Source organism: Diorhabda sublineata, chromosome 7, assembly GCF_026230105.1.
Source record: "Diorhabda sublineata isolate icDioSubl1.1 chromosome 7, icDioSubl1.1, whole genome shotgun sequence".
Lineage (NCBI taxonomy): Eukaryota > Metazoa > Arthropoda > Insecta > Coleoptera > Chrysomelidae > Diorhabda > Diorhabda sublineata.
The window spans coordinates 28,159,010-28,174,287 of record NC_079480.1 but is presented as its reverse complement, the minus strand read 5'-3'; the positions used below and the strand labels follow the sequence as shown (position 1 = coordinate 28,174,287).

The window sequence follows — 15,278 nt, the reverse complement described above, 5'->3', positions numbered from 1 at the left end:
TTCGATAAAATGGATTTCCTGATGATTTACATCGCTACTGTAATTAAAACTGCATTTTGGAATTGTAAAAAGTATATTTGGCCAGTTGCCATCATGGTCTGGTCGAGAGAGCAATGGGCATTCGCCGTTGAGAGTTATTTTTCTAAAAATCGCTCAACTTGCCTTCCGCACTCGTTTTGAAATTCCTCCTCACAGACTTCAATTGTGTCGTTGGTTACCTCATTTCGGGAGTGCGGAAGTGTCGCTAAACCCAGACCTGGACATCAAAGGACCACCAGAACTCCAGAAAGTGCCGAAAGATTGAGGCAGTCAATTCTACGTTCTCGTGGGCGGCCCGCTTGCAAACATGCAGCTGCTCTGGGAATTTCTGACACCACTGTTCGGCGAATTCTCCATGAAGACCTTCATTTTCATCCCTATAAATTGGCTGTTGTGCAAGAATTGACTGAACGCGATTTTGTTGCTCGTAAAACGAATGTGAAGTGCTGCTTGACAACCTGTCTCAAGATGCGGTCGTTTTTTTCGCTGACGAGGCTCACTTTCACATTTCGGGCTCCGTCAACAAATAAAACATCCGATATTGGATTGGTGTAAATCCGCGTGACTTCACCAGAAGCCACTTACGAACGAGCTGCTGTCTGGTGTACGATATCGGTAATGGGAGCAGTAACATGATCGAGGAATTTTTTCTTCCAAGCCTCGAACAAATGAACGTTAGGGACGTGTGGTTTCAGCAACATGGAGCCACGACACAGACAGCACGAGGCCCAATGGATTTGTTGCGACATTTCCCCGACCGCCTCATCTCTCTCAGAGGTGATTTCCCATGGCCGGCGGGCTCTCCAGATTTGGCAATTTTTATTAATGGGGTATTTGAAATCCATGGTTTATGACGATCGACCACGAACCATTGCTCACCTGAAGAACAATATTCGTGATGCCATTGCCAACATACCCATCGATATGCTGCGAAGAGTGGAGACGAACTTCCGAAATCGCCTAAATCAGTGTATATACAATGGAAGTCGCCATTTTACAGATGTCATTTTCAGCACTGAATAAAAAAAACTCGGGATATGTATTCTCAAATAAAAAAATAATTAAAATAATATCTGAAGTACTTTTGTTTTTATTGACCTTTCAAATAAGTTAGTTTCTCTGGCGCACCCTGTATTATTACGACAATGTCCAAACTTCTTATAATCTATTTCAGAAAGGTATAGAGTAATAAAATGGGGAAGTCCGTCCAGTTCTATTAGTGCCTCTGCCTAATTCCAACCCTATTTCAGATTCGGCTTTCCTTTTTACGCGTATCCTATCGGCACGCTTTTGGCACACTATTTTCAATGTTTGTGAATGGATAAAATAGGGTAAACCCATATATTGACCCCAACCCGGGTGGTACCACCTGCACTTGATAAAAAGAAAGAATTTTACAATGCAATCAATGCCAAGCTATAAAAGTGGCTTGAATATTCGTTGGGTCACTCTGTGATCCCTTTGCATACCTAATGAGGATTTATTACTCTATACCTTTCTGAAATAAACTATAAATTTTACACCACTGTCTAATACATAGAGGTCTCAAGTGTTTAATTCATTATCGTTCGCTTTTTCTTCACTTTTCAATTGTATCGCTGTCGAATCAAGACTGACTAACGTGTCGTCATCACACAACTTTATACAGGTGTAATCATCTTATCTGGAAGGGAAAAAGTTTCAGATCTGATCAAGAGATGGCCCCAGTTACCTCAATCGCACATGTAACTCTCAACAGTATTTTCTTGCGCCAAAGAATTGTCATTCACTAGTTCAGGTAATTCGTTTACAATAAAATGTTAATACCGTTCTTCAGTCAACGTGTTGTTATAAAAGTCAAATGACCATTGAATATTTCACATCACACTTGTACATAAGTTGAACGAACCCAATGTGAATTTTTGGTCGAACAATAGTGGGTATTATGTGTACCTCTAACTACACCATTTATTTCGAGTCGAATTTTATTACTACAAAACATTTGGTTCGAATGCCAGGGATTATCAGTAATCATTACATCAATTAGAGGAATAAAATCGTTCGAAATCAATAAGCTTCAGTCCTTGAACTAAATAAATTTTAAATGGGTAATGTTTATGTGTGTTAATAATTATTTTATATGGTGCTTTTGTATATTCGTCTTCTTCAGCTATTTTTTTTATGGTATAATATTAGAATTAGCCAATAAAATTATTTTACCGTCGTGTATGTTTAGTTTTTGATCGATAAAAAAAAAGGAGTTGTGGCGATGAAGTTAAAAGACAGTTATCATTTTACAAAGGTTTTTGAACGGTGCTATTTAAATTAATATATGTTATAAGAAAGGAATGCCGTTTATAAATCGATATAAGGAACTTATCATTAACAAGTTATAGGTCCCGTTGACGCCTAGTTGACGAAAAGTAAAAAGTCGAGAAAATTGACGTTATAGTTCTTCCAATATCAATTGCAGATTATAAAAACCCTTGCCCCGATAATTTTGTTTGACCTACCATAGGCGTAAATACCTCATTTTATAAATTTATTATTTTTATAAATACTTGGAATCATAATTATACCTCGTTAAGTTGCTACAACTGAATATTAAATTATAAAATGTAAATAGACTAGTAAAATGTAAGGGAGTTTTGTTTAAACAGGGTACCAGACGTGAACTGAGCCCTTTTTGTACCCATTCGTGTATTAGAACTTTGGTATTCCTTTATCTGACGCAAATAATCTTGTCTCCATCGAACTATCCTTGATGATTCGGTTATTGCCATCCGTTTATTCACTTTTTTGTGTTCAAAAACCACAGGCTGGCAAAACTTGAGGCAACGTTTCTTAACTGGTATAATTGTATTCTGTATTACTTCTAATGTCGTATCCCTGTTCTCCTTCAATAAACTATAAATTGTCCTTTCGTGTCTACTCGATAAATGGGCAATTCTTATTATGATTGAATTATCAGATTGCTGAATATTTTCCTTTTTTAAACATTCGAATATATTTAAAATAACTTGATGTGTTTATTCTCACTAAACTGTGCAATTTCATTGCTATCATTCGCCCATGGTCTAAAGAACACCATATTTCTTTTTATTTGAAGAAATTTATGAATTGAATGAATCTCACCAAGACACGCCACTGCTTATCGCAGGTCTAGGAGAAATATTTCAAATTCAAATTGTGTGCATACGCATTCAGACAGCTTCGGGCAATAGAAATGCATTTATGTTCACGATTCGATGTTTTCATTGGTAAACAGTTGAGATGATCAGTCCACGGTTTGGACTGATCATCTGACGGTTTGCTAGATGTTTACTGAATTTTATACGGGGAGTAAACATTATTTTTCATTTCTTAATTTGGTATGAGTGCCGTGCGTATTTATGAAATATTGATTGTTCCTCGCATTACTCTCTTGTGCAAATGATATTTGAAGTTTCAAGCTCAGGTAACCCTGAAATCTAAAGGATACGTAAGTTATTTCGACAGAAGATTTCAAGAAATGTTTACAGTCATGGATTTAATGTTAGGTACTGTATTCATATGACAGATAAATACCTTGTCAGACTAAAAAATTAGTCGTGGTGCGCATGAGATTTCTATCAACAATCCGACCGCTCATATATATTAATTGTTATTCCACATTACGCCAATTTTCTTTTTTTAATCTTTCAAGCCTAGAAGATGATCTAAGACCCTGGATTTATAAGTTTGATATCTAAATATCATTTATCATCATAGGCCGACAAGACATAAATTTTAGCATGAAAATTATAATCAAGTGGAAAGAAATACTAATGGAAGGATATAGGAACATACATAAAATGATTTAAGAGAAAATGTGATGAGCTGAACCCTGATTCCAGACGAACAAGAAGGAATAACAACATTATGGTGCCACATGCACAACAAGTGGAATACAAAACTTGCCAAGCACTATCGCACTTTCCAATGGCAGTACTTGACGAGGAGGGAATACAAGGTTAGAGGTGAAGAACTCTAAATTCTTGTAATTCTTCATACATTCTTTGGTCGTAAAGTTCGTGCGGAAAACTACGTACTCCAGTCTGTCTATTTCGGTCACACGTGGCCACTGGTCCTTATCTTCCTCCGTAACCTAACAAACGGGTTACAACCACATCCCTAAACTTTCTTCTGATAGCGCTCACGGTCATAATGATTTAATTTCTCACTTTAGGCCTCTCAAAAAAGCCATACTTCAAACAATAATCACTAGCATTGTACTCCAGTACGTCCTCTCTCTTCGAAACGCATCAACAACATGGCAGGCGCCTTATTGTCATGACTGCTCAATAGATGACGCTCACGTCGCAAAGCAGGGTCCTCGTACACTCCAAGATTGAAATGTTTGGCTAAATTGGAATGTCTGGAACCGTTAGTGACATTCATACTGAACACACTGTTTACATTACCACTACACCAACACACTCATAATTACACGGTCTGACGTTTCGATAACCAAGTTATCGTCTTCAGAGACTAAAAATAACCAGTTAGGTGAACAATAATTGGTAAAAATTTTATCTTCGGCCTCTGAACACGATAACTTGGTTATCGAAACGTACGTCAAATAGTGTAATTGTGAGTGTAGGTGTGATGTGTGTGTAAACAGTGTGTTCAGATTGTTGGGCATGTAAACAACGATATTGAATGATATATTCCAATGTTGATATGGGATGATTCAAACCAATATATATATTTTTGTCCAACAATTTTATTACAAATAAATTATGTACATTAAACCGATAGAATTTATTAGAATAAAAAAATGAACAGCATTTTGTTGTTTGGGTAAACATCAAAAGTAAAGAATGTTCGTGAAATTTCATAAAACAATCCGAGAAAAAATAATAGACTATAAAACAACTTCAAGATTGCTTTAAGACACATGAAATATTTACAGATAAAAATATTCCTCGACTATTTTCCTAATATAAATCAGGCCTTGAGGATAACATATGTGACTCTACCTCCCTTTTACAATAAAATGAATATACCAAACCTCACAGTTAAGTTATATCTCTAACCAGTGCAGTGGAGATGTCACTAAATTCAATCAACAGTTCTAACCTACCAGTTTCTCAAGATCAAAGAAAAAATCAAATCATGAAATTTATATACTTTTCAATGAGGCACCAATCAGTGCATTTTTAAAGACAAAAAGATTACAATAGCTAGTTCACTAAGAACGAATGGACGAAGACAGTCTCTTGAAATGAGTCGCATGGAAGATACCAGAGGACAAGAAGAAAAGAGGTAGACCAAAAAAACGGTGGAGGGAAGTGGTGGACGAGGACCTTATATAGAGAAACAACCAGAGCTGGAGAGAAAAAGCAAGGGACCGAAAAAAGTGTAGAGAAATTACAAGAATATGGACTTAAATGGTCTGCATATAAGCCTATATATACTTCTCAATAGAAATACTTAGGAATTCATCTATAAGCTACTTAATTGGAGAGATCATACAAAGAAAAAACGTGAATAAAGAGAATTGAACTAGCTACATGGCATAAATTAGAAAATTCGTCAAATAAACAAAAATTTTACTATACCAGATACCAATAATTTCAATTTTGACATAGAGTATACAGGATAACTAAGTTGGAATTTCTGGAACCGTCGGTGATATTCATACTCAACACGACCACTACACCAATATTTAAATTACACTGTCTGACGCGCATTTCAATAACCAAGTTACCAGAGACTGAAGGTAAACTATAACCCATTAACTTGACTTACCTGTTTTATACTGAATTATCACACAACTTCTCCCGCGAAAATTAATTCCAGCGGGAAAAACTAGGAAGGAAATAAAACAACAATTTGTACACCTTTGAAAACCTACCCATCAAACCTGATAGTTTTCCAGTGAGGAATTCGTTAGAATTATCAACAAAGTAAAAACTACAGAAATTAAAGATGGGGAAATTTCAATCTCCTTTGATGTAAGTTCATTATTTCCCAGCGTGCCGATCCCGCAGACCTTGGAGTACCTTGAGGACTTACTGAGATCTAATAATGTTGAGGTTTTTCCGCTGGAATCAATTTTAGCGGGAAAAGTTGTATTGGTGGGAAAATTCAGTGTAAAACAGTAAGTCAAGTTATTAGGTTTTAGTTTAGCTTCAGTCTCTGAAGTCGATAACTTGGTTATCGAAATGCGCGTCAGACAGTGTAATTGTGAATGTTAGTTTAGTGGTACTGTAAAAAGTGTGTTCAGTATATACAGGATAAAACAAACGAAACACCGAATTTTTTGTAGATTTTGTATACGCCGTTTGCAGATTTTCTGTTTATGTCAAATTTTTTGAGAAACGACATTATGGTATAATATTTTAAATGCATCGTATTTAGAATTTTTGTTTGATTAAATGTGATATTGCTGAATTTAGTGTGTCTCTGACTTGCGGATTGCTGTTTAACAACATCAAAAAATATTTATTTGATGTAAAATTAAAAATATTTGAACATTTATTTACAATTTTTTAAATTGAAAACCTTCGGCTGCCTTCGACCTTTTAGTTCTTGAAGAGTTCAAGGTAAATCCTTATAAACTATAGACCTCAAATAGTCCCATACAAAAAATACAGTAAATAAATCCCGTGAGATTGCTGACCACTTAATATAAGTTTTTCGGCCAACCCATCAGAAATACAATTTTTAGGTATTGTCTAACCCTATTAGCATTATGAGTTGGAGCCCCATGATCTCGTTAAAGTTATAAAAGGCTCTAATTGTTTTAATTGTAACTTAGGTAAAATATTTATTTAATACTATTATGTACTCGTTTCCGACATAAAGCCGGCCCTTTTCGGTCTATTTATTTAGTTGTTTTGTTTCTTTATTTTCTAGAAGTTTTGAGAAGTTCGTTTTGAATATATAAACGAGTTTATTTAGCGCAGTTAGTTTATAATAAATGGTCATAGTGAAGGAAACAAAATAGAAAAGTAACCGAAGAATTTGATAAATTATATAAGTAATGTATTAGTGATTTGTTGATTATAATATAAGTGTAGTGTAAAGTGTTTAAATAAATTAAATGAGCGAGACAGTGTTTATAAATTCACCCCACGAATAGAAAGAGTGTAAATAAATGAGAAAAACATTTCAATACAAAATTAACATAAATTCCATATTTAATTACAATAAATGTTAAAATTCAAAACCTTTGGCTGTCTGACAGTATCCCAATCTATCAACAAATGACCTTAGAAAACTTTGAATCATTTCATACGTTAAAAAGTTTGAGATAAATTCTTATAAACTATAGGCCTCAAATATTCCCATAGAAAAAATAAGGTGGTGATAAGTCCGGTGACCTTGCTGGCCAATCAATAAAACCACTTCGACCCACCCGTCGGAAATACAATTTTAAGGTATTGTCTAACCCTAGCAACATTACGAGGTGGAGCATCATAGTGCTAAGACCATAGGGACGATAGGGAAACGAAACGAATTAAATTTGTTAATATCACCGTTTAATGTAATAACTATTCCTCGCGAAACGTTTAGCTTCTGTTAATATTATATGATACGACTTACAGATTACGGTTATCGAATCCAATTGTTAGTTGGGGAAAGTGACCTGTGACGGCTCTGTGCTGGTGTTGGGCCTGTGTTATGTATCTTTGGTTGTCTATTTTAAGACGCTTATATTAGCTCCACTTGTATGTGGGTTTTCTTGTAAGTCACCTTTGGATAAAGAGCAAATGGAAAATTTCGTTCTACAGAGAGTTCGAACCTCTAATCTCCGAGTTGGAAATCAAGCACTTCAACTACCAACCACACCGTTACGGTTCGATATAAGTTTTCAAGTTTTTTAATAAATTTCAATTAGTTATAATACATTTAAAAATACTGCGATATCAGAGAAGGTTTTTTACATTTACGCCGCACCTTCAGATGGCGCTCGAGTGATAAACAATGATCAGATGTTTTTTACATTTCTAGGAAATGTTGAAATATCATTGCGAAGGTGTGAATATGATGCTGATGCCTTTTGTTTTATATGTGGTCAATTTATTAAATTTCGAGAGATAAAATATGAACAAAAGAGAAAAGGTCTATGAAATATGCAATACCAAGAATCTAGCGAGAACCGAAACACCACATCCATGAATGCTACTTTAGCATTGTAAATCCGAGTAAAATGTAAAACCTATTGAACATCCCGATCTTGAATCTTCTTCTCTTCCAACTGTACATGACCTGACCCGACCAGTATCTGAGCCACCGAAAAAATTATCTCAAAAAAGTAGCTCTCGCAGTTCTAACAGAAGAAATTCTGATAAAGAATTTTTACTTACACCAGAACCACAAAAACACCATCTTATAACTGCAGAAGATTTTAACGACTTGATAACAAATATGAATTTGCCAAAAAATAAAGCAGAGCTTTTGGCTTCTTGTTTAAAACAGTGGAATTTAGTTGCTGATGATATCGCAGATCAGTGAACTAGGCCTAAAACGTTCACAACGTTTCTTACAAGAGAATATGGACTTTGTTTTTGTAACAGCATAAAAGGTATGTTCGAAGAAATTGGCATACTTTGTGGTCCTAGCGTTTATTCATTCACAGCTCTACAAAAAGCTTAAAAGATGTTTTATTACACAACAGAAATAAACTGCCATCTTTTCGAATTGTTCATTCTTAGGTTGTTGGAATTTTGCTTGAATCAGTGAATTATCATCAGAGCATCTACTGTGAGAATGTCACGCCCATTCGCTAAAAGGCTTAAGTACCTTGAAGGAGTAGCACTACAAGCTAAGGATGTGGGAAACAAAACGCCAAAAAAATAGCCTCCTTTGGGAGAAGTCTATGTATTTTGGAAGCAGAATAATATGATATTGAGTCTTGTACAAAATATCTTCTAGGTATACGTCCAAAGAAAGGTTTTGAATTTGAATAATTATTGTAAATAAATGTACAATTATTCGTAATTTTGTATTAAATAATTGATGTTGTTACACCGTAATACGTAAGTCAGACTCACTAAACTTAGTATTAAGAAAAACAGAGAAGCTGCAAACACCATTACAAAGTACAAAAAAAAATTCTCATACCTGTATATAATTGTATTACAATTTTAGAGAACACTCAATTCATTATTATCCGAAATATTGTTATTCCCCTCTGATACATTAATACCTGGAAATTTGAACAGTAAAAATAAATAAAATAGAGAAGGTAACATCGAAATTTCCCAAACAACATCTATACCCTGTAAAATAACTGAAATTACTTATCCTGATTATATTGGTATGCGCATGTGATCTAAATAAAAATATATTATAATGTTCTTGACTAACCCTGATGTATATCATGTAAATAAAAATAAAATTGATGAATTTAAAAGAAGGAATCACTGTATAAAGAACATTCTAAAATAAAACCAAAAAAAAAAAATTTTCAAAAAATGAATAATAAAAAAGAATTAGGAAAATTGAGGAAAACAAAGATCGATTTTCATAAATAAATACTATTGGCTGATTATATATAGTTAATTCATTACATCATTTTGAAATATATACGGTATTTGTCAAATCGCACGCAAAATTTATGTGCAGGGCGTCAAATAAACGAGAAAGCGGCCATCTTCTTGTATTTTCAAATTTGTAAATTATCTGCTAGGGGGGCGTTGCAAAATATATATAAGAATCTTTGGCTTAGCACCTTTTTCTCCAACTCTTTAAGGGTGTATTGTAGTCTAGAAATTTGCCAAAAATCGATCATTAAAAGGGGGCAAAAAAATTTATATTTCATGTCAACGCCATTTTATGATTTTTTTGGTTAAGTCTAATTTTTCAAATTAGATCACTACAAGGGTTGGAATCATGTCAACCAGGGTACACCATTTTTTTGTAATCCCCACTTTACCAGCCCATAATTCATTGAAGTTCTGATTTTTTTACAATCTTTTATGTTCTCAAAAAGTCAATAAATATAAAAAATAGATAGTAAAAATATTTTTCATTTTTTTACATTAGTTTAAAAAATGCCTAAAATTTAGGCTTCTAAACCAGAATACCTCGAGAATCTCTTTTTGAAAAAAAAGATTTGTATAAAAGAATTTATTTCGTTTTATTAAAACTGTCTCTGATTAGGCTTCTAGACCAGAATACCCCCTTAAGTAATAATAACAAGACAATATTTCGAGAACGACTTTTTGGAAAAAAAGATTCCTATAAAAGAATTTGTTTCATTTGATCTTCATATTGTAGTGCATTTTATCATTCTATAACTTGCCATATGCAAGCAATCAAGTCAACATTCGTCTTATCCGTTTTATTTTTTTAAATTTCTTCCGAATGAAGGAAATAAGATATACATCGTTGCTGAATGGAATTGTAACCCCTCATTTATTTGTATATACCCTAATTAGGTTAATTTTACAAACTTGAAAATAATTTTTGAACGTTTTTCTTGGCCATTTTCATAACAATAATTTTTACTAAAAGGTCGTAAATGATCGGTTCCACGTATATTTGTCAAGTTAAACACTTGCTTCACTTATTTGGTCACCCGGTACATAAAGTGTGCATATATAATGTAATAATATATAAAATTATTATAATGTATCCACAACCATACCGTAAAAAAGTTTAGAAACGCATCTGTTCTTTGAAGAAAATAGAAAATTGTCATATGTATGACAAAATATTACAAAAAGTTTTACAACACTTTTTTCTACCAAAAATCAAATTTTTATTATATCAAAATCTATAAATTATATTTGCTGTGAACTTGCTAAAATTTGCCATAAAATTGTCTTGAAATATAACATTCTTCACTTTTTTGGTTGTCGTTCACTTGCCTTTGTTTTTCTTATACATGATATTACGGCATTTCGGTAATTCTCGATTTCTTCTTCTCTTTTACTTATTGTTTCTAGATCGTTCTAATCTTGTAAACCGTCACTACCCCGTATGCCAAAAAATTATACGAACACACCTACCACCGGTTATCCAAAATACTATCTGCATCTCATTAACGTTCAAGTTCAACAATTAAAACAAATATGTTTTACAAAAATTGAGAACTGTATGGTTTGAAAAAATACTTTAGACATGAAGTAGACATGAGATAAAAAAATTGTGATACTTCTATTTATAATGGAAAATAGTAAGAACATACTTTAAATGTAGGCAAATTATCAGTGTCAGTATCAATAAAAACATTCACCACTCCAAAGAGTATTAACCTCTGCAAATATAGGAGCCGATAATAACTATTTCATAGCCAAACGAATATATATTCGTAAAATTTTGAGGAAACTCAACTTAGGAAATATCGTGCTGCCATTTAAACTCTATATTAAATTATTACAACAGTAAATATTGAATACTGATATAAAAAACCAGCAAATCAGAGATGATAATGTTCGCCAAATGGACTTCTGCTAAGATGCTATGGACAAGATCAACGACGATCATGATAATCTGCACATCTGCTTCAGCTACGAATCGACATTTGTCATTTACCAAGATCCCAATCGTAGACTACTGGTCGATACAGCCTCCAAAAAAAGCACTTGATGTGAATCGACAATACCAAAAAAAATCAACGTTTGGAAAGGAATCATGAGGGCTAACGTCATCGGACCATTCATCATCGAAGAAAATTTGATTGGTGAAACGTATTTTCAACTACTCTAATCGACAAATAGAAAGTCGCATTGGGGTAAGTCAATTAAATAAAAAAAAGTAACATTTTTCACTTGGAAGAAAATTTAACAGCACATTATATATCTGTTTAAAATTGTTTTCAGATTTCTACTTTGTTTCAACAAGACAGCTGCCCGGCTCATAACACCGTGGCGGTAACAGCCTTGTTGAATCGGGAGTTCCTGAATCGCTGTATTGGGCTTTGCAATCAAGAGATGGCTTCACCTGTTCTTGCCCCTTGTGACTATTTTCTTTTCCCGTCATTAAAACAGTTTGTACACAGGGAAATCTTTTGCAAATTTAGAAGAGTCGAAATAAATGTTATGAATACTTTTTACAATAGGTTAAGTTATTATTTAGCTGCTCAAGGGCAGCACTTTGAGCATTTGACATTATTGTACTGAAATTGTAATAATGTAATTTGTTGAACAAAGTTAAAAATAGTTGTAATTGTTACTGATTAGCGGTTTTTTTTTAAATAGTTTATTCATGATATTGTATTTCTTGTGAAATTATTTATCTATGCCCTATTGTTTCTGCGTAGTTATTGATGATTAAAAAAGCATTATTGCACGAAAAATCATCATAAATTTAACAGAAAATTAAAATAATCAAATTATGCCTAGTAATATTCTCAAAGTGCTCAGATTTTCGTCACCCAAAAACGTATTTCCTTGTTTTTTAATCAGTATTTCTTATTTACTGTTGTAATAATTTGAAATTGTTAATAAAAAAATTGTTTTTCACTACAACAGTAATAAAAAGCAGGTACACAGAAGGACCAAAAATGGTCGAGTGTCGGGGGCACTCGGGGTTCACCAGCGCAGGTAGTGGACCCATATTTAATAGAGTTTAAATGGCAGCATGGTGTTTTCTAAGTTAGATTTCCCTAAAAATCTTGGTATAGGTCAAACCCTATAAAACAAACAGAAATAGTCGAAAAACTCAATGGTAGGTTGTTTTCTAACGAAGATAACAAAACAGCATGGATGAAGATAAGGAGAAGTGAAACAATGATAATGAACGAAATTCTGTGCTCAAATCTTAATGAACTTTATTGGAAAATAGCTTACTCAGTGAATTCAGTTCAATTCTACATGACATCTAAAATTTATGGAAACAATAAAGACTCATCATTTTTATATTTTAATGTAACAGCCGAATTTGAAGTTTTCATAAAATGTTTCTCGTTAATTATGCAATATTGAAAGAATGAGTATTTTTTAGAAATTTAAATTTTTCATGAATATGGCACATGGCACATAGAATATAGATTGCTTAAGAATTGGGTGACGTTTGATGACCAAAAAGTTACTTGCAATTCTGGAATTAAAAATAACTCGACGATACTAGTTACATTCTTATAGATAATATAGATAATAAAACAGTTAAGGGTTAAATAACGTCTATGAAAAATTAAATATCAAAACTACAAACGGTAGATACACATAAAACTCACAGGACCTCTGTTTATACCACCACTCTAAAAAATAGAGAACTACGTGCCTACTACAAAAGATTTGCAGGGATACTAAATATATTTTGATTTGAATTTGTTGACCAAAAATAATTCAAAGATTTTTCAAGCACCAATCACTCCATATATTGAATTTTTTTATAATTATATTAAGTTCATAACCTAAGCACCAGTAAAATCGAGCAAAATAAATAAAATTTATTTGAAAAATTTTCTAATTTCTTAATTTACCTTGGCGTTTCAAAACTTTTGTATGGCGGCATATGTATACCTTTCACCATTACTTTACCACACTCCCAGAGTGTAAAATAACTGTTTGAATCGATCAAACTTTGAATCTGAGCACAATAATTAAACTAACGGTTTGAAAAAAGCATTAAATTTTGTATTATAAGCCTATTACTTATTTTAACTATAAGTAAACATTTTTGAAAACATTTCAGAAACATTGTGGTTATAAAGTTGTCCTCGCAGTTATTTCTTCATTTTTTTCTAAAAATCTTTTAACATATTCCTTAATTTCGTGTTCATCTGAAACAAAAAATTTTAATTATTATTTACACAATACAAGATTGTTTCATACAAGGAGGTTCAATGATAAATAAGAAAAAAAATAATAAATAAAAAATTCAAAATAATATAATACAAAATTAATATTTTAGAAAAAATGAGTATTTTGTATAAAAGCTGGTTTTATTGCATTTCAAAATATTCCTAATTAAGACTTTTTATATGTTTGAACCAATTTTCGAGGTATTTTCCTCTTCAAATGACATAGCTCCAAAATATGTGTTTTGAATATCTTCTTTAAGGTAGACAGTCCATCATCTCGATATTTCAGAAGAAACATCACTGGTGATGAAAAATGGTTTGAATACGATCATGGAGCAAACACGATAAACTAGCACAAACCACATCAAAAGCTGAAAAACAACAAAAAAAGGTCATGCTGTCAGTTTGGTGGGATTACAAAGGTGTTGTGTTTTTTGAGCTGCTTCCAAGCAACCAAACAATCAATTCTGATGTTTATTGTCAACAATTAATGAAACTCGATGAAGCAATCAAAGAAAAACGGTCAGAATTGTCAAATTGGAAAGGTTTAGTGTTCCAACATGAAACTATTGGAGCTTGGTTGGGAAGCGATGCCACATCCTCCATACAGCCCTGATCTGGCACCACCTTATCATCATTTATTTCGAAGTTTGCAGAATTATTTTAATGTTCAAACTCTCACAAATGACGATAACCTTCATTCGCACTGGTTCAGGTTTTTTATTTCAAGGACCAGAAATTTTATGAGCGGGGAATCATGAAGTTGAAAGAAATATGGCAAAAGGTCATTGAGAAACATGGAAAATATATGATTGATTAAAAAATATTCTTTCTTTAAAAAAGGGTTTTATTTTATACTACAAAACCGAAATTACTTTGTCGCGAACCCAATATATACATATCAATGAAACTTTCATGTAAATCTCATAAAATTCATCTTAAAACTAGAATATCACAACAAAGGTTGTAAAATGCTGAATGTACTGTAAAGGTTCATTCTTGTTATCAACTTAATACAATACCTTAATGTCCAAAAACAAATTATAATAGATTTTAGAAATCAAGTATTGAATTTTCTATAAGCTATTCAACAAAATCGGATATAATTGATATTAAAAAAAATAAATCCATTTTGCTTTAGTACAACGTACAGTTTGAATGAAATACTGGAAATAAATGAGATTGTATATTTCCAGTACAACTGGACTAGGAAAAAAATTTTATGTGGTATATAACCAAATTTATTAGTAGATAGAAATATGTAACTGATACAAAAGGAGCACTTATTCAATAACTGTCAAGATTACCTCAAAACTACTGTAAATATGGAATCATTTAAATAAGAAAACTAGTGTCGAATGAAGGGTTAAGAATTTGTTTACCAAATACCTTGACAAAACTGACATACCATCAAAGTATCGTCAAAATAAAGAAATTCAAGATTTTGGCTCTATACTCAAGAAAAAAATGATCTTTCATCACTATAATGAAGAGTGTCACAAGTCTTTGGCAAAGATGCTTCTGTACACACCCTATT

At 32.7% G+C, this 15,278-nt stretch overlaps 1 protein-coding gene across 1 annotated transcript in view; it reads right to left on the bottom strand.

Moving 5' to 3' along the window:
- Positions 1 to 4,742: 4,742 nt before the first annotated feature.
- Positions 4,743 to 15,278, bottom strand: part of LOC130446954 (ATP-dependent DNA helicase Q5-like) — a 28,970-nt gene continuing 18,434 nt past the window's right edge. The window contains exon 13 of the mRNA XM_056783514.1: positions 4,743 to 13,720. Within this exon, the coding sequence (XP_056639492.1) occupies positions 13,644 to 13,720 (77 nt within the window). The 3' untranslated portion in view covers positions 4,743 to 13,643. The remainder of the gene's footprint in view (positions 13,721 to 15,278) is intronic.